Genomic DNA, 23,279 nt, shown 5'->3' with positions numbered 1-23,279 from the left:
GTATAACATACCATACCATACCATTACCATTGTAACTCATTACCCCTTTTCTCCCATGGCCGTCCGCATTTCTCGGCTTCAACTGTTCTATCTGCCTCTTGTTCCTGATCACCTATGAACCTGGTATCCCGGTATAGTGGAAGCGAGCGACTAAACCTGAAATCACTGAACAAGGGGCAAGCGACCGCTTAGATATCATAATGCCCTTCCTATACCACCTAAACGCCGTAAATCTATGCATGTTGTGTTGATCTCATTCATTCGTACCGGTCATTACTGCATCTCTTGCTCTTCAATCGACTGTCGGGATTTGGGTCGCTCAATGTTGCCCAATTCTGACCCTTGACCGCTTTGCGCTCTTTTGCGCCCGGGGATAAACCGAGACATTCCCAGTCCTTGTGTATGCACTGGAGATTCTTGCGACTCGGAAAACTTGGCAAAGAATCCCCTCTTCTTCGGCTGTTGCTTCTGATCATCGTTTAGTCCGACGTCCTCGAACCCCTCCTCGGCGGTCGGCGGATCCCAGGGACGGTTTCTGACAGAGATCCTCGGCGATCGAGGAAACCGGGCGGAATCAAGGCTTTGGCGCTGTTGATCGTGGGTCATGACTGGTGACCTAGCAGAAATGTCCTTCAGATGCAGTTAGTTGAGAGTATAAAGACACAGCAAGTAGAAATGCGACATACAAAGGATCGGCGGTAAGAATCGAAAGATTCGCGAGAAATAGAGAAGTGTTCAATATCGCCAAAGCTACTGCGGGTGTCCATGGATGTTCGGGACGCAGCCGAACGTCTCGGCCACAGAGCCTTGTCTTCCGTTGGCGAAGGCTAAGATATTAATTAGCGACCGGAATACTTTTTTCTTCTTGCACGGGAGATTAATTCATACCGGGAGATAGACTCCGCTATCGTTTACTACTACACAATTGAAAGTCAGGCTATGTTCTCCCGGGCGCAAGGTTCCAAGGCGCAGGGCATACCGCTCATCTTGTAATCTCCGTTGTCCCGACTCTTGTTGCTCCGGATGCTCAAAGAGGAAGACGCCTTGGAGCCAATTATATCGACCTTCTCGAATCCGGCTTGCGGGGAGACCAGCGCGCCGGGCCGGACGTTCTCATCCTTGATCTCGAGGTTGAGCACGCCGGGACGTCTCGCGAATGGGTTACGGATTGGCATTGTCGGGGATATCGTTGCGCTAAATAAAAAGCGATAGTAGTTAAATTGATTCGAGGCAATCTAGTCAAGACGCATTAAGCAGATTTGAACGGTGCAAGTAAGGAAAAGTAGGAAGGTTGTGTAAGTGTTGATTGACGATTAAGATTGATCGCGATTGGGATTTGATGGAGTGGAATTGGAACCGCGGGAATAGTAAGTAGGTACAAACCGGGTCGGACCTTTCCTAACTTTAGATTACTTGACTAGGTTACTATGTATGTACTTTAAACCGTACGACCAGGGATTTTCATAAGCGACGGAAACAGGAAAGGACCCGGATGCCGGATAGGCGATGCTAGGTGGGCAGTGGGCGGTGGACGGTGGACGGTGGGGACTTTTTGTGCGAGTTGAGTCTTTTCTTAAGTACCTAACTAACCTACACCTACATACATATAGAGGTACATAGGTTAGATTATGTACCTAGGTACCTTTCTAATTTAAAACATTACTCGCGACTATAGCCATGTCCAACTATACTCTTTTTTCCCCCTCTTCGTCCTCTAAGAACCAAAAAACTTGGCCAAGGTTGAATTTAGTTTAAAAATTAGAATGACGATCGTATGGGTACAACTATTCAGGTCGTTTACGTGGACTACGTCTTTTGGAATGGTTTGTGGGGCATCCCCGTCTTCCCTGTTCCTCGGGCTTACAACAACCTAACCTAGGTACAATAACCTGCAACAACCTGCAATCCATTCCAGTTTTTCTTCAACTTGTACCTATTCTTGGCTGACTCTATCCGACAGGACCTGCATCATCCATTTGCTCTCTATGCTTTTTGGTCCCTTCTTGCAGCAACGGGGTATTGATCAGCATCCCGATCTAGTAACCACTTTAGCATTCTTTGGGCTATCTACCTATGCACACCTCTTATTATGAAAAGGACCCAACGGCCTGCCGAGGTACCCGAAGCTCTACAATGACATACGGACCTAGGTAATAGAGGTAAGATTCCTTTGGGAAGATCTACAGATGGCGATGCTTATGGCTTTTCTTTAATGGGATCAACCGACAGTCTCGGCCGCATCCAACACTTCTTCTATTTGCCACCCGCAAACCTCCGTATAAGCACTAAACATCTAGTTCAACTTGGCTGGATGATGTTATACTAATAGGCTGAGAAAACACAAAGCCTGCCGCACCTAGGTCCTAGGTAGGTATGTGCCGTTCCTAATAACAAGAACAATAGAAAAACCATGGTAGAAAGAATGTAGGTTAGGCTAGTCAATTGGCTTCCTTATCTCCGGGTCACATGCTATGTCGCCATAAATCGATAACGGATTCCCGCATATAGCCCACATATTGTTGCCGGAATCCGGGGACCTGACCCAAAACCTTATCTCTTTGTCCTTGTCCCTGTTCAATGAGTCTTGAATTTATTACTCAGCCATTTAAATACTTCCATCGTTCCATCGTCTAATAAATGTGGAACGAAGCGCTTCACAAGTTCACGTTCACGTTAGCTTCCAACTCTAAGAAAGCGAGGATGCCGATATTGGTCCGGTACTTGACTCCGAACACACGCTACTATGTATATACATGAACTTATGAAGCGTTTGAAATGCCGATGCTAGATCATATATACAGCGGTAACATCTTGTCGTTTCGTGAACTCATCGCTACCTAGTTAAAGACCACGGTCTTATGTCCGTTCAAAAACACGCGCTTCTCGCTCCACCACTTGACAGCCGCAGCCAAGACTTGGCTCTCGACATTGCTTCCCTCCTCGACCAACTCCTTGGGGCTCATGCTGTGGTTGACGCGCGCGACTCTCTGCTCGATAATCGGGCCCTCGTCCAGGTCCGCCGTGACGAAGTGCGCCGTGGCACCGATGATCTTGACGCCGCGCTCGTAGGCCTGGTGGTACGGCTTCGCCCCCTTGAACGACGGCAGGAAGCTGTGGTGGATGTTGATGATCTTGCCGCTCATCGCCGAGCACAACCCCGGGCTTAGCACCTGCATGTAGCGCGCTAGCACCACCAGGTCGATGTTTTCCTGTTTGATCAGGTCTAGGATCTGGCGTTCCTGCTCCAGCTTCGTCTCCTTGGTCACGGGGAGATGGTGGAATGCAATGCCGTAGCTCTCGGCTAAGGGCTTGAAGTCCGGATGGTTGGACACTATTAAGGGGATCTCGATGCCCAGCTGGTTTGACTTGGCCCTGAATAACAGGTCGTTCAGGCAGTGTCCAATCTTTGACACCATGATCAAGACTCTAGGCTTTTGGCTCGTCGACCGTAAGTCGTACTGGTCCATCTTCATTTCCGCCGCGAGCTTCGCCATAGGCTCGTCTAAGTTAGCCGTTGACTCAGCATGGCCAAAACGGACTCTCATGAAAAACTTCTGAGACGTCCGGTCTGAGAATTGCTGTAAGTCTAGGATGTTGAGACCGTGGTTTGCCAATAGCCCAGTGACGGCGTGGACGATGCCAGGCTTGTCCGGGCAGGACAGCGTGAGGATATGATCATCGTTTGAAGCCATTATTTCTCGATTCCTGTGAAGACAGATTTCACATCAAAATTTTCTATTTTGCCAATGACATGACTAATTCTTCCACACACCGGATGTAGTGACTCTTTAGTAGTCTCGGCTGGAGATCGGGCTCGGTATAAATGCATAGCGTTTTTGCATCTAACTAGCCTAAATATGCGATAAAAGAGGCCACATTGAATTACGGTTTATCTTACGTATAAGTTGCAGTCTTGGTCATATCAGATAAAATTCTTAAAGTCATGTAAGTCATGTTATAATCTTGCTTGGTTTATAATTCGCTCATTGGTATAGCCTTGTAATGCAAGTGAGATGATCTACTTGCCTTATATGTATTCCGCAACATTCGGCGGCTCTGATGTCAGCTAAGCATTATACAATGGAAAGAAAATGAAATGCGGGTATATATACTGCGTAATATAGGTAGTAAAGAATAGACAGTGAGACTAATTGGTCTTGGGATAATTAATCTCAACGCGCCTAGTCAACGGGATCTCTAGAGGCTATATAGATCTATCGGCACCTAAGACACCAAGAGTCTTGGTGTGCGTGGCTTCGATATTGAACGAAGACTTGACTATTTGAGCCTCAGTCTTAGAATGAATACATACCATACCCATATAATACCATATCCATATAAGTAATTAGATAATCAATCATCTGCTTACGTGTGTTACCGGCGGCCAGCATCTTGCGCCAGGATCTAGTTCGTAGATGCGGCACTTGATCCTTGAATCCCTCAATGGAATATGTATAAGAGATCGAGCTTCCAGAATCGATCTCGCAGCTTTGCGGCATGAAAATATCCCGCACTTAATAGCACCTAGACTTATATAGGCGGAGTAGAATATCTAGGGAGAATTGCTACATATGTATGTTACCCTCATCCCGGAAAGGCGAGCCGTATTTCAGCTACCCAAAGTTACCATTTTGCCGGATGCGGGAACGCACATAGGTAGTATACATAGTACCACTTTATGTATATTGATTTCTGAGCAACCACGCCGAATAGATCTTATTGGCTAATAACTTCTCGCCCATTCGACCTTTCCACTTTGTGCTACGATATTTTTAACCTTATGACTTAGACTTAATTTTTTTTATAGGCGGGGATCGGCGTGGGTATCCCGGCTTATACGCAAGCCATCCGACAAAGAAAAATTTGGTTCCATCACCAAAACGTCAGGTCCGCCCGATCGGGTTGTCAAATACATACGCCCCTGCGATGATGCTAGATCAGAGTCTATTAGAACTTACATATGCGTTCTCAGCTGGGGTTTTTGCCAACACAACCAACATCGCCAAGTCGACGCTAATGCCCGTAGACTTCGTATTCTTACATACCACCAATGCCGGTTCGTCTGCAAGGGATAATTGAATCGAGATTGACTGAAGTCTGAAGTTAGGGAGAGGAAGAAAAAAAAAACCGTTGCTTCAATACAATACCCAAAACAATATGGTTTCATTGTGTAAATTGATCGCTGCTAGCAACTTGCGCAGGGGGTACGTATGCTTTATTTATTTAGTATCTATCGATCCATTTCGACTTTGTCCTGGACCGTGGGCCGTGCTAGAACTTCGCTTCCGGTTAAATAATTCAACGCCTTTCCCCTAGGCAGTCTGCTAGGGTGCTCACCGGCGACCTGCAGCTGCTGGTGATACGCTGGCACCGTAATGTGATCAGCCAACCAACACCGTGCTCTCAGATAGGCGCGCAAAGGTTCAACTGGCTTCTACCGGCCCATCTTGTTGCACAGGACGTCGTAAAAAATGGATTTGCGTCTAGATCAATGATGCAAGCTAAAACCGGATTGCTAGGTTTTCCATGCCACCTAGGGCCACGGAGTTCGTCGTAGACGCTGGACTCGAACTGTATTGAATGCCCAGGCAACCCAGGTATCCACGATGTCTTTCACACGCCACTAGCACGTACGTTTGAGGCGTGTTGCATCGATACGCCATCACGTTTGCTAAGACAAATTACCCCCAATAATTGTCAAAGCACAGCTCTAGTCTTGTTCCAAAGATAGCAGATAGCAATGTTTATATGCAAGTGTTAGCGGGAACCTGTGCCTTCTGTCAAAATATCGATGAATTATGCTGCTGGTATCCGTAGTGCCGTATCTGACCTGCGGAGTAACCATAAAGTTTTATATCCGTAGAAGCGCCCTCCGTTTGACCGCCTGCAAGTAAGATGATAAAAAATTATCGATCCTTTCTACCGTCTGTTAGGTATACCTATTCATCGTGTACTCGTTTTGCCTCTTGCGCTGCGTGCTCTGGATCCGCCGATTCTGTCCCCTGGTCTAAGAACGCGCGTTGTTCTATACCGGCTATATTCAACTACCTCTGGCTGGAACACCACTGGACGAGCACCTCCAATTAATATACTAGGTCTCGGTCCTATAGTTAGCCTCACGTTCGTAAGTTCGGGAAGTCTATTCGCAACTCCCACGGCCATCCGGCTTCGAGTGTGAAGAAGGGGGAAGACTGTGTAAGGCATTTACATAGGCCTATCCTCGAGATATATCGGCCAGTCCTCGTCGTAAGGTTACCTCAACTATCGACCCTTCTCCTGCACCAGCCCAGGAAACGTTGCAAAGGGTGATCGACATCAGGTGGGCACTTCCGTCCACGTTCAGCTCTTCCGCCCTGCGATCTTCAGCTGCGTCCATCTATAGGAGGTTCTCATTCGTCCCGGAGTTATCATAATATCGACGGTACACAACGTCGAAAAAGTCTCCTCGTATTCCGTTGCGGGCGCACAGCTAGTGGAACTGGTTTTAACGGTCATTTCCGCGCGAACCTTATGATCAACTAGCTTTGTAACAATCCTTTCGGTTACTTGTCTTCGGATATCACGAAGTAAGATCAAGATCAAGATCAAGAAAATTGAAACGACGAAATTCGTACCTACCGGACTTAAAAATAACAAAGTTAATTTGTCGGGAAAGCGCGCTGACCTCGATTACGACTTCCTTCCTTCCCTCCTTATTTAAACCGCATTAAGGGGCCTGACCCGTACCTCCCCTCCGCCTGGAAAGAGAAAACGTCGATTGGATTTGAGTTTGAATGTACATGTAGATGTACTTCTGGTCGACCTAAACATTCTTTCGGCGCTTCACTAACGCTCGCTCCTCCTTACATCATACTACCTATTCCTTTCGTTCTTCTTCATCCCAGTATTTGAACATTCGTTTCCCTCCTCTGCCCCTCGTCGGCGTAATTGGATCACATCATCGATCATTCGTTTTTTTTCTGCTTTGGATAATTTGACTTGGGCATCATCTATCCTAAGCATCTCAAAATGATCAAGTTTTTTGTCAACTGGGAATTATGGCAGCAGATGACCTTCGTAAGTTGCTTACTTCGTAACCCCTATTCCTCTATCTCGCTAATACCAAAGTAAAGGTCCTCGCCGGTGCGATCGTCTTAGTATTCTTTGCTGGATTAATTAAGTTGTGGTGGTTGAATAGATTTATCAAGAAGCATACAATACTTGACCTAGAAAAAAAGGCTAGGCAACAGGAGATGCAAAGGAGCGGTCTTCCGATAGGCAAGAAGGTGGACATTCCATTCGGCGTGCGCGCGATTCAGAGCGGTATCGAAGTTGATGGCATCTGGATCTCACGGCCTAATACTCCACTCATTACTCCAACCAGTCCGTCATTCGCTTCTTCGTCAACCCTCGAACCCGAAAGCAGGTTAAAAGGAAAGGAGAAGGAACTTGCCGTGCATACAGCAACGACTGTCGTCGAATTTGAACCCACCCCCGAACAAAGTCCGCTACCGAGCCCTGCCGTTAGCTTGTCTGATCGACGCGTCCCGACCGCCGCTGAACACAGCCATGCCAGAACAATCTCTCTCGGTGCGCAGTCTACTTACCGACCAAGGGGTCCATCGCGCCGTCGAACGGATATTACCGAAACTTTCGACGTGGACGGATTAAACCGATATGAACGTAACACGGTTAACCATCAGCAAGTCGAAACTTATGTCCCCAAACACTCCTTCTCTAGCACGGAATCGTCATCGCTGTCTTCCCAACAAAGGACAGTGGTAGACCGCAGCTCGACTTCTTCGGAAGAAGGTATCCGCCATGCACAGACACGTTATGTCTCTCACCTCCGGCACTTCGCGTTGCCTGCACCCAGGACCCTAGTTTCCCTCGAAGATCCAGAACCTTCGGCGGCTACCGTGGACTGGTTCTCGCATCCTGAGCAGAGGAGGAATCCTTTCGAAACACCCTCGTCTTCTGAGGCGCAATCAATTTCTCGTCCCCCGCTAGCTTCAAATAGACCGACACCTCATCGGTCCTACTCTGGCGAGTCACACGCAAACACATCAACCAGAAGGGTTAACGCGGGGTTTGAGGTGTTACCAGCCGGGACCTTCGGCCGACCTGACAGCCAAACCGAGACAGACGAGAGCCAACCTAAGAGGCATCATAATAATAAGCTTCAGAGGAAGACCCGTGATCGGTCGTTAAGGGAGCCACCGTCGCCAACGTGATAAATCAGTGTACACAAAGGGCGTAGAATAGAAAGGAGACCATGATGCTGCTGATGTTGACACTGCACACACAAGCGCTGTTCCTCGAACATTGTTGCTCGAGCGTCAATAACACGTTACACACGACAAGAATGTAGATAGATTTTTGCTCAAGCGAACCTAGGGTAGTTGCATGGAGGAAAAACGGGGGGGATACCGGCATTCATATCGGCGTTGGTTTATACAAGGAGGGGAAGAGTAGGACAGGGACAGGGTAAGAAAATAATCTGGGGGAGTATGTAATTGACTTTGAATCCGAAACCTTTTTTGTATACCCAATGTTGGAAGGGAAGAGGATATCCGTTGCTGCGCTAGCGTTATGATAGTTACCTCGCGTATAATTAATGCAAAGCGCTTGGTTACATAGATGTATGACAGTGAAACGAAACGTAGCATATGTAGGGGAATTTGATATCCTTCACTTGAATGAGTAAGTGAATTTCATCTAGAAAAGGGGTGTCGTCCACTTTTCATACCTACACTAGGCGCTCCGCATTCTGTCGATCGAAGGCCGTCGACTAGAACTTAGATAACCATCTAGGTTAAGTTACTCGAAATAAAGGTTTAAAAAAGCAAGAGGGAATTGGCCACTGCTTGCTCTAGGTTCTCAACTGTACGTATATATATATAGGTATATATAAAGACATAGCCTAGTACATTACATACAGAACTGACCTGACGCTCTGGTCAGATGGGCGTCCGCCGTCAGCTCATCGCAGCGCTAACCACGAGCTGGATCGCCACCCCTGCTAGATCTACCATAGCATTCCTGGTTGGCGGGTCGAGGCTGCTAGTGCTAGGCTAGACCGTTGGAAAGCTAGTCATAGTCATTATGGAGGATATTCTTACTTTGATCGAGTGTGTATTGTATTACATAGAGTAAAGCTACCTGACATCTAAGGCTGCCAGCCAACCTTGAAATACAATGCTACGGAATAAAGCATAAAAAAAAGAAGAAGGAAGAAATAAGCTCCAAGCATGCAGTTATCCCCTTTCGAAACGCCAAAGCCATGCATGCCGCTTATATAGAAGCCCAGTCAGTCATATCCCGTAGTCATTTCCTTCGTTCCCCTCAAAACGGTGCCTACACTAAGGACCGCCCCGTCCTGTTAACATTAGGGCGGCCGGCCTAGCTACTAACACAACATTACTCCTTATCCATATCCTTGGGCGCCGGGTCCCCAATGCCGTCCTCTTTGATCGCAAACAGACAATCGCTTTCCGGCAAGCAGGGGCTGTCGTAAATCTTGGCGATACGGGTCTCAGCGCGGCCCTTCTTCAGACTGACTCGCGTGGTGCTGGCGTGCGCGATGATGTTGCCGCCGATCGGCTTCTTGGGGTCCGGGTTGAACATTGAGGATGGGCCACCGTCGACTTGCGCTACGACCTGGTTGGTGATGACGACGGCGATGCCGAATTCGTCCGCTAGCCTTTGTAGCGTGCGCATGAACTTGGCCAAGTGGGTCTGTCGAGAGGAGAGCTCTCCTCGACCGAGAAAGTCTGTTCGGTAGAGGGAAGTGGCGCTGTCTACGATGAGCAGGGAAAACCGGGTCTCGCACATCATCGTGGCGGCTTGGGTTAGCAGTTGCAGCTGGTGATCTGAGTTGTAGGCCCGCGCGTAGGCGACGTTGTCGAGAACTTCCTCGCCAGATAGGCCGTAACGATTGGCTACGGCAAGGAGTCGTACTGGTCTAAATGTGCCTTCTGTGTCGATGTATAGACATTTGCCTTCGCCGCCGCCCATGTCGAAGGGCAGTTGGCACGTGACGGCGAGCGTATGGCAGATCTGACTTTTTCCGGTACGGAACTCGCCGAAGAGCTCTGTTACCGAGCCGGTCTCGACACCACCGGCCAGTAGAGTGTCTAGGTTCTTCGATCCCGTAGTGATAGAAATCAGCTCGCTTCTCCGCTGATGCATCTCTGTAGCGGTTGTGAAGCCCATGGGAACCAATTTGGATGCTGATAAGTGTTAGATGAGTTTGCGAGATATAATCATCCGGGAATATAGAAAATTTACCTTCTCCAAGAACCTTCTGTGCCTTTTGTTCTGATATACCTTTAACCTGCTCTAAGGCACGTCTTGGTGTGTAAGCAACTGCCTCGACAGTTTGATAACCCCCATCAGCCAAAAGCTGACAGTCACGCTTTGTCAAGCCTGAAAGACCCTATTGTAAGGTTAGTCGGTACAAATACGATATTGCGTCTCTTAGAGCCAGCCGTATAACCGTATCTTACCTCTAGAGCAAAGATAGGCGTTGGAGCCCCAGGGCCAGTCACGCCACTACTCTCCTCCGCTCCATCCTCGTATTCGTCTGCCATATTTGCGAATTATAAGTAGTCAACTAAACCGAATATAAAAGAGAAGACGGGGGTAGACTTGGACCGAGAAAACTTCATAAACGCGTAAAACGCGAAATGTGGCGAGAAAACAAATGGAAATCGCGGAAGCACGTGAGTAATTTATCAATTTAACTCTCGGATTTAGTGTTTAGTTGGAATGTATCCACTGTTGGCTACAGGCAGGCGGTCCCCACAGAAACAGGTACATATGTACATAGCTCTCAGCAACCGGTATCGTTAACGCAGCACCTACCTATGAAATCGGTGGGGCAGAGATGTAGGAGGTACATATGAGGTACATTGCGGAAAGGTCACAACCTATCATTGATGTGTACCGTGCCACTCATAACCTTAACACTGAGCAACTACCAACTTATCGATAAGCTCCAGCTCGGCCAGTAACTTCTTCAATTTGTTTTGAAGCTCTGAATTCCCCGTTGCGCGCGTCATTCATAAAACATACCTTACCTATCTTGACGACATCGATTTTCCTCCGAGGGTGTCGCATTCAGCATGGCGGCCGCTGTGTATTCCTACAAGGAAACGCGCCTGAACTTGGAGCCATCATCAAGCTCGTACATTGTTGATGTCGAGCTCCCTACCACCAGTTCCCAGGGACGGAGCCAGCGTGCCAGCAGATCAGCCAACGCCATCGCTAAGAAAGATGCTTCTCGAGCTACGACCTCTGCCATATACTACCGAAAACACCATAGCTCCCCCAAAGGGTTCCTTTGGCGAGTACTTGAAGGCGATACCGTTTTGAGCATCCGAACCGTCGATCTCTATAAACCGAAGAAAGCTGCCGACGCAAACCTCATCCTCAACTTCCACTTCCAGCACCCTATTATACCCAGCTGCGTTGCTCTTTGCGATCCTCCGGACCACGATGCGCTTAGTATCTTTATCCTCGATACTGCCAGCCAGCTATATACTCTCTTCTTGAGGCCAGACTCTTTCCGCAAGCGTTGGTTTGTCGAAACCGGACTTGGAGACGCCTGCAAAATTTACCAGCCCAATGCGTTCCGCAACTTCAAACATCCATACAGACTAGTTGCAGTCGATAATGATCAACTAGTCGCGACTCTCTCCGATGGCGGTCATATACGTTTTGATAGAAATACGGGGCATAATGGTTTGTTTGGTACCCATTCTGTTTGCATGTTGTATACTTAACATTGTTTCTAGCCATCCACTCGCCCTGGAAAGAGACGTTTTATAATGCCAAGGGCTGGTTACGAAGTTTGTTAGGAGGTCGCGGAGATCTAGACATCAAGGCTGCGGCAGCTGCAGTTCACACGGATCTAGGGCTTAACAGTGCCTCGTTCCTTTTCACAGTCTGCCTCGACCATCGACTACGAATTTGGAATCTTAATAGCGGACAGATCCTCGGAGCTGTAGACTTACTTAATTCCGACAGAGACCCCCAAGAGACGGGCAAGTGGCAGATAGATGCAACGCAGGCGAACCTGATCCGTATCGTGGGCACCACCGAGGGAAAACGTCTGCTCGTAACGTATTCTCCCGTCGGTCCTGGGGAGTTTAAGTTTTGGATGCTGAGGTCCGATAATGCCAACTCCGTTGATGCGGATGATCTCTATCCCGACTATGCGTTGGTGCCTAATCCTCCTCTTGGCTCGGATGTCTGGACTCTCGCGGATTTCACTGTAGCGGAACATTCATCATCCGGAGTATACAGAATGTGGCTTTTATGGAAGAATAATATGGCGTACCGGGTTCAAGAGTTGACATTCTTAGTAGATGAGCTCGTCGAAGTCTGGCAGGACCGTTGGCGATCCGTATACGCTGATACTGCTATACCGACCGCACCATTATCTGGCCCATCCGATTCCACAGACCCTACAGAAAAATGGCTACAGCTGATATTCTTCCCCGGAAGATTCCCCAGGGCAACTGTGGAGGCTGCGCTCAGCGCTTACGAGGGAGCGATTGGAAGACAGAGTAACGTCTCGTCTCGCAATGGCATAGGCCTCGCCGAGTCGATTTGCTCCGCTATCGCCTCGACCTCGTCCCTTAATAAGTCATCGTCAGGTGACATGGATCATGAACAGTTTAGGACCTCGAGTGAGATGCAGTGGCGGAAATTCTACAGAATTTTACTCGAGTTAGACAAACCTAGAGGTGAAGCCTTATCATTTTCTTACGATGGGGAGTCGGGAATGCCATGGATCGTATGCGCCGACAGCATCTCTGCTATCAGAGAATGCAGCAAGCTGGAGCATATATGTCACAATCCGCAAATAGAGTATGACGGGTCGAATGAGGTTCCAACTCTTGTCATCTCTGGTACCAATTTCGTCGAAGGCTTTTCGGACAGCATGTTGCAGATATGCCATTCTGTTATCCGTCCAGAGATGCTAGAAGAGTCGTCCAAATCAGATCAAGAACGACTCCAGTTCGTCTCAGACAAGACAGGGTTTTGGCGCCAAATCTCCGACGAAGACGCCACCCAGGTGACTGATGCGCTTGGTCCAAACTTCAACGTAGTAACAACGCAGTTATGCGATAGAGTGCTTGCGACGTGTAACGAATGTTGGAATTCTCCACATCCTACTGAGCTTCCCCTAACGGAATTTGGGCGAAAAGTCGTCGTTAAAGCAACTCAAGACCTAGTCGAGGTACAATGGAACGTCAGCTTTAGCCAGCTGATCCTCCTCGTCCACATGGAATTCGAATTCGATCGTCCCGAAGATGCTCTCCACAACCGCGTTGAGGTTGGTGTGATATACAGAAACTTGCTTATTATACTCAAACGACTCGAACTCCTTCGATGGCTCGTCAATACCCAGCTGACAACATCACTTTCGAGAGCAGACAGATCGAATTCCGTATCTGACACTTCCCCCGTAGCCCCGAAGCGACAGGCTGAAGAGTATAGAATTCTCACCGCGCTCGAGGGTAATGTGGGACATCTTCTCGGAATCCCCGAACCGGGAGCATTACCCTCGAGAGGAGTACCCTCAATAATCACGCACATCGCTGCAGACCTCTGTGCTCCCGCTAGTAACGTGGAGCTACAGCCTCAATACATTCAGTGTGGTCTGCTTATTAGAGATAGGGCGGATCTTGCTATTGAGTTAAGTCCATTCTGCGAACAGGACCCCTTCTCGACCTACGTGCAAGGGCGTGTACATCTTGCCCTGAAGGACTTTACGACAGCAGCAACGTATTTTAAGAGAGCCGCATATGGCATGAGTGAGTAGTCATCGATGGGGCTTGAGAATCATTTTCAACTGACGGTTTATATAGGTCTACCTCAGGCAAACCCCGAAAGGCACAGCAGTGGTCTCCTTGATGAGACAGAATGGAACCTACTCTTTGCAGGATTACCACGATATTATGCCCACATAGTAGCTCTCTATGAGCACCAGAAGGCTTATTCGTTCGTTATCGATTTTGCTCGTCTCGCTCTCCAGTTCGTAAACGCGAACACCGAAGATGCTGGCAAGGTCCGAACAGAAATACAATTACGTCTCTTTAGCGGTGCTCTATCCACTTCGCAATTTGAGTTGGCACACTCGACGATCGTGGCGATAAAGGATCATGCTTTGCAGCATTCATGCTTACAGGCGCTTATCCAGAGAATGTGTGATAACCTCCACAACTCAGAACTAGTCAACCTTACATTCCCGGGCCTACAAGCTGCCGTCGACGACATACTTGCGCAACACTGCCGAGACACGGTAGACGTTATCACCGGCGTGCCATATCACCAGATCCTCTATGCTTGGCGCATCAAGCGAAACGACTACCGCGGTGCCGCCGCAATCCTACTTGATCGCATCCAAAAGCTTAGGCAGCTCGGAGAAGGCGATCAAGTTACGGGTGAAGATATTCTAGATACGGCCGTGACGAGGCAGTATCTAATGCTGATCAACGTCCTAAGCTGCGTGGATTCAAAGCAGGCATGGATTACGACCGAGGGGCCACCGCGCCCGATTAAGCTCGGCGAACGAGACAGCCTCTCTAAGCGCAAGGTGGTTACGTTGGCCGACATTCGCAAGGAATACCAGGACGAGCTCGACCGTATTGCTGCGATCCACAACGACCAGTTTGGGTTCACGGCGGATGACGAGATGGAGATCCTGTGACGTGAGGATAATAAAGAATGAGCGCAAATGTACAACATAGGGTGTTTTTACTAGATGATACCTCCTGAGCTTTCAGATATAGACCTCAGGCCTCCCACCCCAGCCCCAACAGAACTTCGCGACAGGAATAGGTAAAACGCAGGTTGTAATGGATTGACGGATGAATTGACTGATTTGATTGATTGAACTATTATAACCCTCATGAGCAACATAACGCCTTGGCTCTTTCTGTCTCAATCACATGATGCCAACTATCAAAGACCAAAGACCACTTAAACGCCGTGCCGTCAATGCTCGACCTCGCGGGGGGTGAGTGAGTAGGTAGTAGTAGTAGTAGTAATAATAAGAATGTACAGAGAATTAGGGTTTAACGTGACGGCAACATGGCAAGTTAACTTTGTAAATAGCCGTAATTGTAATGATAGGCAGTAAAACAATAACAACAACAGCAAGATCACACTCCTAACCTAGTTTTATGCTACGCTTGGGCGGCTAAGGGCATGGGGCGGGTGGACTCGGGCACGGAGACGACGCCTTGGGACTCGACGGCGTCGCCGGGGGCTTGTCGGTAGAGGATTATTTCCGACTGCTTGAAGTAGCGGCGGGCGTCCTCGTCGATGAGGACTAGGCTTAGGTAGTACCGCGTGGAGAACTTCTTGTTCACGTCCCGGAAGGTAGGTGTTAGGTCGAAGCCGCCTAGGAATAGCCGGATGGGGATGGTTTCGCCGCGGGAAGGGGAGCCGTCCATTATCTATGGAAGGGGGGTCGGTTAGTTGGTCGGTTGGTTGGTCTGGTGTTGGTGTTGGGTGGGTTGTGTATTGTAAGAGTAAGGGGGGAAGATAGGGAAAGGGGGGGCTCACCTCGAAGCGCACGAGGGTCTCGCTCTCGTTGTACTGGTTGGGTGCGGCGCCGGTAGTCTCCCTCCGGATAATACTGAGCTCCATGTGCTTGATCTTGAGGCGGACGAGCAGGAAGTATATACGGCCGACTATGACGTCCTTCAGGTGGTACTTGGACTTTGAGTATTCGAACTCGATGTGTAGGCAGTCCTCGATGCCGACGTCCATCTTGATGGAGGAGTTCATCTCGGGGGGCACGCGGTAGCTGTAGACCCAGAGGTCCTTCTCGCGGATGACGTCGGCCATGCGGCGGGCGACGGTGACGCGGACGAAGTAGCGCAGCTTGACGTTGATGCCGTTGTAGGACTCGTACTGCTTCTCGACGTTCTTGAAGTTGAAGTCGAAGGTCTGGGGGTGCTGCAGCTCGCCGGGGGCGGCGAGCTCCTGGTTGAGGGAGAGGAACTCGTAGTGGTTGCCGCGGTCGAAGAACATCTCTATGGTGCCGATGAACTGGACCTTGATGCCGGTGTGCTCCAGGCGCTTGCCGTCCTTGGGGCGCACGGTGACTTGGCCCTTGACGGACTCCCCGTCCATGTACAGCGGCGCCTTCTCGCGGCGCTGCTTCTCCCGTATGTCCACCACTTGGCGGTCATCGCTGTCTTCGAGCACTATGTCGATGTCGACCGGCGTGGCGAAGAAGTACGACATATTGGGGGGCGGGTTTTCGAGTGCGGAGGGGGGGAGAGGGGGGGGGGGGGATTGGGCCGTTGGAAGTTGTCGTATGCTTGCGAGTTTGTTGAAGCACTTAACCTTAGGTAGGTACATATTACATACCTATTCTCCTGCCTTGCAACCCCACATTTCATTCGTCAATTCATGTGGCTCGAGCTTCAGCTTCAGCCTCACCGGAAAATTGGTGGACCTAGGTTCCATACCTAAGGTATCTAGGTACCCATTCGGGCTGGCTGTCAATGGAATTTAAAAGATCAAGCCACATCAGCCACAGCAAGAAGCCACGACGTAGCCCCGCTGCCGTAGCCCTAACGGAACGAACTTAGCAAAGTACCTTGTACTAAAAATCCTGGCACTTACCCCAATCTAAGCTTAGCGACTGGCCGCACAACGAATTTCCTCAATTGATTGAATTTTTGACTTTGGCTCTGGAGACTTTTTTCCCCGTTCAAGACGACATCACATTCAGGTACGTTAGAGCTCCGCGCCCGATACCCTTTGACGATTGATTCTTTTCTATTTTTCATTTAATCAATCAGCACCGCATCTGCTGGTATCTGGGATCTAGCAATTTACTCACGTTTTCAATCTCTCCAGGTCCATTTCTCCCCCCGCTATACCGTCACCCGAACCGTCAAGATGCGATACATCCACAGTCTCGAGACCTTGGAGATTCCCGAGGGAGGTACGTTTTCGAACCGATTCACCCGCGCTAGCAGCATCGGCCCAGGAATTAAGAAGTTTTGGCTCGGGTGTTTGTGTTTGCTGCTTGGAGGATCTCGAACTTTGCGATTCAATTAGACGAATACTAACATGCGACCTGCGAAATAGTCAAGGTCCAAATCAAGTCCCGCAATGTCACAGTCGAGGGCCCCCGAGGTACGATACCATCTGCAGCCATAACGATGGCGAATATCCACCCTGGAGGCGCAAAGGAAATCTAACGGAGAGAAACAGGCAAGCTTTCCAAGGACCTGAGCCACATCGCGGTTAACTTCTCGCGACCGAAGAAGAATGTTATTGGCATTGAGATTCACCACGGCTCGCGAAAGGACGTCGCCACGCTCCGAACCGTCCGAACCCTGATCAACAACTTGGTCATCGGTGTAACCAAGGGCTTCAAGTACAAGATGCGTTACGTCTACGCCCATTTCCCCATCAACGTCAACGTCGAGAAGAACAGCGAGACTGGCAACTTCGAGGTCGAGATCCGGTATGTTTTGCGCCTGTCCGAACGCGTAGGGATAGATTGTGTTTGAGCACACTTTCTCGACGGGTTGTCTTTAAGAAGATACAGTAGCTGATTGTGAACGATAGAAACTTCATCGGTGAGAAGCTCGTCCGAAGAGTCGTCATGCAGCCCGGCGTCGATGTCCAGATCTCCACAGCCCAAAAGGATGAGCTGCTCCTCCTAGGCAACTCGCTCGAGGATGTTTCCCAGAGCGCCGCCGACATCCAACAGATCTGCCGAGTTCGAAACAAGGATATCCGAAAGGTATGTTCAATTAATATTAACTACTAAGTATACGGCTTATGTTAACAAACGTCTAGTTCTTGGACGGCATGTACGTTTCCGAGAAGGGCAACATCGCGGAAGAGGTCTAAACGGGCGGACATGACGGGACACAAATGGTTTCTTTGCTTTTAGGGTCTCAATACGGAGTCGCCGGGGTTCATCTGCATCTCACGTAGCAAAATAGCTACGAAAAATGGAACCGAATACTGAGCAACTGTGTTTCCGAACTGAACTTTGGACACTTTACGGCCATGTGAATTGTAAAGTTATACGTTTACGATACTCGCCTCAGGGACTAGCGGTTTTCAGACGATGAGGTGCGGATTTGAGATAATTCTTACTGAGCTATCCGTGACGACCCATGAGAACTTGGGAGCGTCTAGAAATTAAACTCTATCCTATGATTCCTGGGCACTTATTCTGGCTTCTCGCGGGCAGCTTCCGTGACGTAGGATATTTCTATTGCTTCATTTCCATCATCGTATATCACATTATAGGTAACAGGCATTCTACGTAGAGGGCTACCTAACCTAGTAAAGTAGCACGAAGACAAGTGCCAATTTGTAAGTATTAACATATTAAAGGCTCCCTTATATGGATATGCCATAGTTATATGTATCCACGTAACTCGGCAAACTCCGCCGCTGTATCTTTCTAGCTGGCCCCGGAATAAAATCGATAGTCTATTTTATTTTAAAATAAATTTCCGTATTTACTGTCTAGCTGCCTAATATCAGATGCGGCTGTCCGTCTGGGCTGAGCAGGACAGGTAGGGGGGGTTTGTGTTTCTGATATATATTAGGTAGGTAGGTAGGTAGGTAGGTAGGTAGGTAGGTAGGTATCAAAGCGGAGGCAAACGAAATATTCATCTAATTAACCTGGCCCCTTACCGAAGCTTTTCTTTGTCATGTTTGCATTCACGAAGGGGGGGGGGGGGGTGGAAGGGATGGGATGGGTATCCATATTATATGTTACACTGTTGGAAGAAGAAGAAAGGAGAAAAGTCTTGACAGCTGGTTGCACGGGGAATAAGGCGTCGGGATGGTATGTAGTTTACAGTTGGAATCCCGTGTCACGGCGGAAGATAATAGACAACTTATAATATACAACTTATAATGGATCTGTCATATCAGCCTCAAAACGTTAGGGTTTTCCTTTCCCGCATGGCGAGTAAGAGTTACCTGGTACTTGCATGCAGCAGAGGGCGTAACTGGGGGGGATATGTATAAGGAGGTAGGTATCTACATCTCATCTAGGGACAGGACAGGGCAGGGCAGGGCAGGGCAGGGCAAGGCAGGGCAAGGCAAACACATCCAGATCTAACCGGCTTGCTTGATAGGTACCTACCACGAAGGGTTCCGATATAAACTAGCCTAGGGTTCTTGAGGGATATTTATTATTTACCTAAGCCGTGGATATATTTTTAAACTTGCTTTTCATCGCAAGATCCTTCTCATATTTTATCCCCCTCCCCTCCTTATGAGGCTCTATTTATATTTTCGATTAGTTACTTTCTTAGGTATCAACTACCTACCTACCTACCCACCTAACCTCACCTATCTCTAATATATCGATACTAAGCGACATGCCCTCTGCTGCCAGAAGCGGACGTCTGGACAGAGCCGCACTATCAAACTCGTTCAACGGTGCCCCCTAACGTTCTCTCCCAGCGAGCACCATAGCAACGAGAGTACCTAAACTGCAGCTTTTCCCTCGCCTCCTACAGCCACAACCTCACAACAGTCAGAATGGACCGCGAGCAGAGAAGAAAGCGAGGCTCTGGTATAGAGGAGCCTGGCACCTGCGACCCGGGCTTCGTGTTCTACAGCTGCCAGGGCGGATTCGTCGGATGCTGCGCCGTCGAGGCGTGTAGCCCGGGGGGGTGTCCCGAGGACGCGCTGCCGTCGAATGCCGAGGGGGGAGAGGATGTTACGAGTACTGCCTCGCCGGCGGATGGCGGGATTAAGACGCAGACGCAGACGCAGACGGTCACGCTGGATATCACGTCTACTTCGACCATTACCTCCGGCAGCAGTCCAGAGTCGTCTGCAACAACAACAACAACATCAGATTCCGCCACAGGGGCAATCACACCACCGCCCTTACCGCCATTACTTCCCCCGTCCTCATCCCCTACATCCCCATCCTCGTTATCGTTATCATTATCATTATCATTATCATCCCCTTCTCCCACCGTCCAGACAGACACAACCTCATCACCACCACCACCACCACCGCCAACTCTCTCCACAGCAGCCATAGCCGGCATATGCATAAGCAGTACCGTATTCGCCCTGGCCGCGCTCCTCGTCGCCGGGCTGCTTATCCGCCGCCGCCGCATCGCGAAGCGCGTCGCTGCCGAGACGCTGCCGAATTCCCCGTATGCGGACGAGCCGGAGCGCTTTATGATGGACCACCCGGCGTGGCGGGGGCAGGGGGGCGGGGCTGGAGTTTTTAGGGGGGTGAGCGAGTTGCCGTAGGGATGGGGTGGGATGGGATTGGATTGGCAGGGCTGATGTTTTATTTCGAGGTGTTCTGGTGGTGATGTTGGGTCTTTGTTTCTGTGCTGGATGTCGTAGTGTAATCGTCTGTATATGGAGTGAGTGAGTGAGTGAGTGAGTGAGTGAGTGAGTGATGGGTGGTTAAGGGAGTTGGTCGAATGGATCGTGTTGTATTGTCCCAAGGGCTTGAATAGGGGGCGGGTTGTTCTAGCCTCCTTTTATTTACTCCATGTTATGGAGGAGTGAGGCTGCTTTTTCATCAACCCGACCTGCCAACTCTTTATACGAGTGGATTACTCTCTGCAGATCATCAATCACCTATGCTGAACGACAGCTTTACCTCTTAATGCTATATTTGCTGTATCGATTAGATATTACAATCTTTGCTAATACAAAAGCCCTACAAATTAAAAAAAAAAAAAAAAAAAGGTAGAATCTATCACAGTATAGTTACCAAAGATATTCCAGAGAGTAATCATGACAAACCCAACCGAATGCTATTTATTTAGTCTTTGCCTGTATCTTCCGATCTTATTGGGGGTATGGAACATGACAGAAATCAAGAAAGCCTGCCAGTCTCTGCCAGTCTTTTTCCTTATCCTACGCCGTTTAGTGCAATGCCAGGTCCCCTGGTCTAATTCAAATGAAAACGCCCAACTGACAAGAAATCGATCGGTCTCTGCTCCCCTAGGATCCATTATCACAGCTTCTCAACCTTGGAATTATGCCTCGCGTGGAGGGTTGTGTGTTCGGTATATCTATCTGTTCGGTTATGAGGAGCAGAAGAGGTACGGCACTTTGCTAGAGCACCGCGGGTTTATAGAGCGGTATCATCGCGGTATCATCGCGGCATCAGCTTGTAGATCTCGTTGAGCAGCTCTTGCAGCTCTTCGTCCGTGATCTTGTCGGTGATCGAGGGGATTAGGTATTTAGCCTCCTCGGCCGTCTCGCAGCAAAGCGATCCTAAAGGAGTAGACCCTCTGATTAGCTTTTTGCTGTTCACCTACTTCATCAACACCGCCATGGCTCTACAACTAAACCGTACCTAATTGCGCGCGCTCAAACTTGTGGAACTCCTTATGTGAGCTCAACAAGCGCTCCACGGCCTCGACGTTCTCCTTCTTCTTGAAGCGGGCGAAGGTATCCAGGTAATCGATAGTCTTAGTTAACATCCTGGAGAAAAAAAACACACAATAAACGTTAGTCCTGCCCTCGTCGCCCGGGACTAAGCTAAAATTGCCCAGGGGAATTTCAAGGACAGAATCTTCTTACTCGGTCTCGTTGACGTTCTTGCGATCGTTGCGGCGCTTGGCGACTAGGGCGTTGATGACGAGGGAGGCTTCGGACAACGTCAGGGTGTCGACGTCCTGGAACTCGCCCAGCTTGAGGACGGTAGTAGCCTCCTCGTTGCCGGCGGGTGGCGCTCTAGACCGCGACGTGGGAGGATGGGACATTGTATTTATTTTGTCCCAGGTATTTCTTTGTAGGATTAGGATGGCGACGGTGGGAGAGGAGGGATAGATGCAAGAAGAGGAAAGGAAAAGGAAGCAATTAGTAATTGTTGTTTTCTTCTTTGCTGGTCGCAAACCCGCGCGGTCGGTTGATTGATTGATATGATAGATGGTATGGCGGCGATATGGTTATGCGATAGAACATGCGACAAAGAAAAGAAAGAAATGTCAGCTGTCAGATAATGCGGCTCTGAGCTGCGCTGTACGGAGGTAGGTAGCCTGGCAGCCTGGTATGTACATAGCCTGCGATGAACAAGGTTAGGTGCTAAGACTGCTAAATTGTGGAGAATTTGGGGAAGCTTCTTGTGAACATCTGGTCTAGCTCCGGCACGCTCAGATAGGTACTTGGGTACTTACATATCCATCTCAGGGACTCTTAGGAGAAACTTCGGTTATTTCGACTTTGTTTGGCGACTCGCCCAAGACCTTAACCTTAGTCAGAGCTGCAACCTAGGGAAAGTGACAGTGTGCTGTGCTATGAGAACTTATACCCAATACCTACATACTAAGGGGCCATGAATACATACATACATATTCCTGAATGAGAATATGAGCAAAGAAACAACCATACTCGAACCTCTCGGACCAAATCCAACTAAATCAAAACCCTCATTAATTATCTCTATACGATGTAAGCAACAAACCTCAATCCACCATAAAATAAAATAAAATAAAATAAAATAAAATATGGAACTACTGCTAACTCATATATAGGGGCGTGCTAGCTCTCATTGTCATCAACAAGGCCGGCGGTCTCATCTATAACCGTACCTTTGGGGACGGCCTGAACCAGCTGAGTACAAATGACTACCTCGTACTTGCTGGTACTTTCCACGGGTGAGACACGTCCCCCCGTCTCATTAGCAGCACCCGGCAATGCCTTGGGCAGTTATGAGCAGAATTAGATTACTTACTTACTTACTCGCCTTCGTTACCAGAGTCCACGCCATCACGGCTCGTCTCAACCCGCTGAAGGGGCGTATACACGCCCAACACCAGCAGCAAGCGGCACTCACCGCGGGCGGCGTGCCGATACCAAGCCGGCCGGATCCGCCCTCGGGTCTCGAGGTCATGGAGACGGAGAACTTCCGGCTGCAGTGCTTCAACACCCTGACAGGCACCAAGTTTCTCTTGTTCACGGACACGATGCAGACCAACGTGGACATCACCATCCGCAAGATCTACGACTTGTACTCCGACTACGTCATGAAGAACCCCTTCTACCAGCTGGAAATGCCTATCCGCTGCGAAACCTTCGACAGGAAGCTAAACTCGTATATCAGGGAGATTAACAACTCGCGGTGATACAGAGGCTCTAGGTACTAGTAGTTAGGTACATATTGCGCATTTCTATTACGGGCTCACCTTTAGGCATAGGGGGAAGGGATCTGGCGACTTTGACGGGGCGGAATTAGGAGGGCTTAGCTACCTATCTAGACTTGCATCATGGCATGGCGTTTGGAGTTAACAGACTTGGAT

The 23,279-nt window shown here is 49.1% G+C and overlaps 10 protein-coding genes across 10 annotated transcripts; 5 read left to right on the top strand and 5 right to left on the bottom strand.

Annotated features, from left to right (window-relative positions):
* Positions 1-273: 273 nt before the first annotated feature.
* F4813DRAFT_390119 (uncharacterized protein) lies at positions 274-1,175 on the bottom strand (the record flags this gene model as incomplete). Its single annotated transcript, XM_049246954.1, has 4 exons — positions 274-630; positions 687-827; positions 889-917; positions 980-1,175. 4 exons carry the CDS (start codon positions 1,173-1,175, stop codon positions 274-276), a joined length of 723 nt encoding a protein of 240 aa, XP_049099112.1.
* Positions 1,176-2,837: 1,662 nt separating this feature from the next.
* F4813DRAFT_381181 (Formyltetrahydrofolate deformylase) lies at positions 2,838-3,692 on the bottom strand (the record flags this gene model as incomplete). The annotated part of the gene is made up of 1 exon (XM_049245643.1): positions 2,838-3,692. One exon carries the CDS (start codon positions 3,690-3,692, stop codon positions 2,838-2,840), a length of 855 nt encoding a protein of 284 aa, XP_049099111.1.
* A 2,914-nt stretch (positions 3,693-6,606) lies between these two features.
* Positions 6,607-8,293, top strand: F4813DRAFT_93200 (uncharacterized protein). The gene is made up of 2 exons (XM_049249056.1): positions 6,607-7,056; positions 7,113-8,293. Exons 1-2 carry the CDS (start codon positions 7,009-7,011, stop codon positions 8,211-8,213), a joined length of 1,149 nt encoding a protein of 382 aa, XP_049099110.1. The 5' UTR covers positions 6,607-7,008; the 3' UTR covers positions 8,214-8,293.
* A 795-nt stretch (positions 8,294-9,088) lies between these two features.
* On the bottom strand, positions 9,089-10,726 carry F4813DRAFT_361758 (DNA repair protein rhp51). The gene is made up of 3 exons (XM_049243558.1): positions 10,488-10,726; positions 10,270-10,417; positions 9,089-10,211 (listed from the first exon to the last, which is right to left on the bottom strand). The coding sequence occupies exons 1-3, from the start codon at positions 10,569-10,571 to the stop codon at positions 9,400-9,402; spliced, it is 1,044 nt and encodes a 347-aa protein (XP_049099109.1). The 5' UTR covers positions 10,572-10,726; the 3' UTR covers positions 9,089-9,399.
* A 379-nt stretch (positions 10,727-11,105) lies between these two features.
* On the top strand, positions 11,106-14,701 carry F4813DRAFT_381178 (nucleoporin Nup120/160-domain-containing protein; the record flags this gene model as incomplete). The annotated part of the gene is made up of 3 exons (XM_049245642.1): positions 11,106-11,724; positions 11,778-13,805; positions 13,860-14,701. The coding sequence occupies 3 exons, from the start codon at positions 11,106-11,108 to the stop codon at positions 14,699-14,701; spliced, it is 3,489 nt and encodes a 1,162-aa protein (XP_049099108.1).
* A 258-nt stretch (positions 14,702-14,959) lies between these two features.
* On the bottom strand, positions 14,960-16,289 carry F4813DRAFT_93123 (vacuolar protein sorting-associated protein 26). Its single transcript, XM_049249053.1, has 2 exons — positions 15,562-16,289; positions 14,960-15,452 (listed from the first exon to the last, which is right to left on the bottom strand). Exons 1-2 carry the CDS (start codon positions 16,246-16,248, stop codon positions 15,180-15,182), a joined length of 960 nt encoding a protein of 319 aa, XP_049099107.1. The 5' UTR covers positions 16,249-16,289; the 3' UTR covers positions 14,960-15,179.
* Positions 16,290-16,740: 451 nt separating this feature from the next.
* On the top strand, positions 16,741-18,202 carry F4813DRAFT_361750 (60S ribosomal protein L9). The gene is made up of 5 exons (XM_049243557.1): positions 16,741-16,957; positions 17,104-17,151; positions 17,230-17,485; positions 17,590-17,767; positions 17,824-18,202. The coding sequence occupies exons 1-5, from the start codon at positions 16,912-16,914 to the stop codon at positions 17,875-17,877; spliced, it is 582 nt and encodes a 193-aa protein (XP_049099106.1). The 5' UTR covers positions 16,741-16,911; the 3' UTR covers positions 17,878-18,202.
* Positions 18,203-19,198: 996 nt separating this feature from the next.
* On the top strand, positions 19,199-20,595 carry F4813DRAFT_396653 (uncharacterized protein). Its single transcript, XM_049247849.1, has one exon. The coding sequence runs from the start codon at positions 19,537-19,539 to the stop codon at positions 20,266-20,268; it is 732 nt and encodes a 243-aa protein (XP_049099105.1). The 5' UTR covers positions 19,199-19,536; the 3' UTR covers positions 20,269-20,595.
* Positions 20,596-20,766: 171 nt separating this feature from the next.
* On the bottom strand, positions 20,767-21,986 carry F4813DRAFT_361732 (HRDC-like protein). The gene is made up of 3 exons (XM_049243556.1): positions 21,562-21,986; positions 21,335-21,462; positions 20,767-21,252 (listed from the first exon to the last, which is right to left on the bottom strand). The coding sequence occupies exons 1-3, from the start codon at positions 21,741-21,743 to the stop codon at positions 21,131-21,133; spliced, it is 432 nt and encodes a 143-aa protein (XP_049099104.1). The 5' UTR covers positions 21,744-21,986; the 3' UTR covers positions 20,767-21,130.
* A 356-nt stretch (positions 21,987-22,342) lies between these two features.
* Positions 22,343-23,209, top strand: F4813DRAFT_93062 (Sybindin-like protein). Its single transcript, XM_049249052.1, has 3 exons — positions 22,343-22,431; positions 22,515-22,637; positions 22,739-23,209. Coding segments are annotated over exons 1-3 (492 nt in total). The 5' UTR covers positions 22,343-22,429; the 3' UTR covers positions 23,106-23,209.
* The last annotated feature ends 70 nt before the right edge of the window (positions 23,210-23,279 follow it).

Source organism: Daldinia decipiens (assembly GCF_022478715.1).
Source record: "Daldinia decipiens strain CBS 113046 unplaced genomic scaffold F4813scaffold_19, whole genome shotgun sequence".
Classification (NCBI taxonomy): Eukaryota; Fungi; Ascomycota; class Sordariomycetes; order Xylariales; family Hypoxylaceae; genus Daldinia; species Daldinia decipiens.
Note: the sequence above shows the minus strand (reverse complement) of the source record. Positions and strands in the feature narration are given on the sequence as shown.

Coding starts and splice junctions, on each gene's coding strand:
- F4813DRAFT_361732 (XM_049243556.1), bottom strand. CDS start 21,743: ATGTCCCATCCTCCCACGTCGCGGTCTAGAGCGCCACCCGCCGGCAAC. Junction 21,463..21,561: donor AAGAACGTCAACGAGACCGA/GTAAGAAGATTC, acceptor TTTTTTCTCCAG/GATGTTAACTAAGACTATCG. Junction 21,253..21,334: donor GTTTGAGCGCGCGCAATTAG/GTACGGTTTAGT, acceptor CTACTCCTTTAG/GATCGCTTTGCTGCGAGACG.
- F4813DRAFT_93200 (XM_049249056.1), top strand. CDS start 7,009: ATGATCAAGTTTTTTGTCAACTGGGAATTATGGCAGCAGATGACCTTC. Junction 7,057..7,112: donor TATGGCAGCAGATGACCTTC/GTAAGTTGCTTA, acceptor ACCAAAGTAAAG/GTCCTCGCCGGTGCGATCGT.
- F4813DRAFT_396653 (XM_049247849.1), top strand. CDS start 19,537: ATGGACCGCGAGCAGAGAAGAAAGCGAGGCTCTGGTATAGAGGAGCCT.
- F4813DRAFT_361758 (XM_049243558.1), bottom strand. CDS start 10,571: ATGGCAGACGAATACGAGGATGGAGCGGAGGAGAGTAGTGGCGTGACT. Junction 10,418..10,487: donor CGCCTATCTTTGCTCTAGAG/GTAAGATACGGT, acceptor ACCTTACAATAG/GGTCTTTCAGGCTTGACAAA. Junction 10,212..10,269: donor ACAGAAGGTTCTTGGAGAAG/GTAAATTTTCTA, acceptor AACACTTATCAG/CATCCAAATTGGTTCCCATG.
- F4813DRAFT_361750 (XM_049243557.1), top strand. CDS start 16,912: ATGCGATACATCCACAGTCTCGAGACCTTGGAGATTCCCGAGGGAG. Junction 17,486..17,589: donor AACTTCGAGGTCGAGATCCG/GTATGTTTTGCG, acceptor TGTGAACGATAG/AAACTTCATCGGTGAGAAGC. Junction 17,768..17,823: donor GAAACAAGGATATCCGAAAG/GTATGTTCAATT, acceptor ACAAACGTCTAG/TTCTTGGACGGCATGTACGT.
- F4813DRAFT_93123 (XM_049249053.1), bottom strand. CDS start 16,248: ATGTCGTACTTCTTCGCCACGCCGGTCGACATCGACATAGTGCTCGAA. Junction 15,453..15,561: donor AGACCCTCGTGCGCTTCGAG/GTGAGCCCCCCC, acceptor CCCCTTCCATAG/ATAATGGACGGCTCCCCTTC.
- F4813DRAFT_93062 (XM_049249052.1), top strand. Junction 22,638..22,738: donor CTTGCTGGTACTTTCCACGG/GTGAGACACGTC, acceptor CTTCGTTACCAG/AGTCCACGCCATCACGGCTC.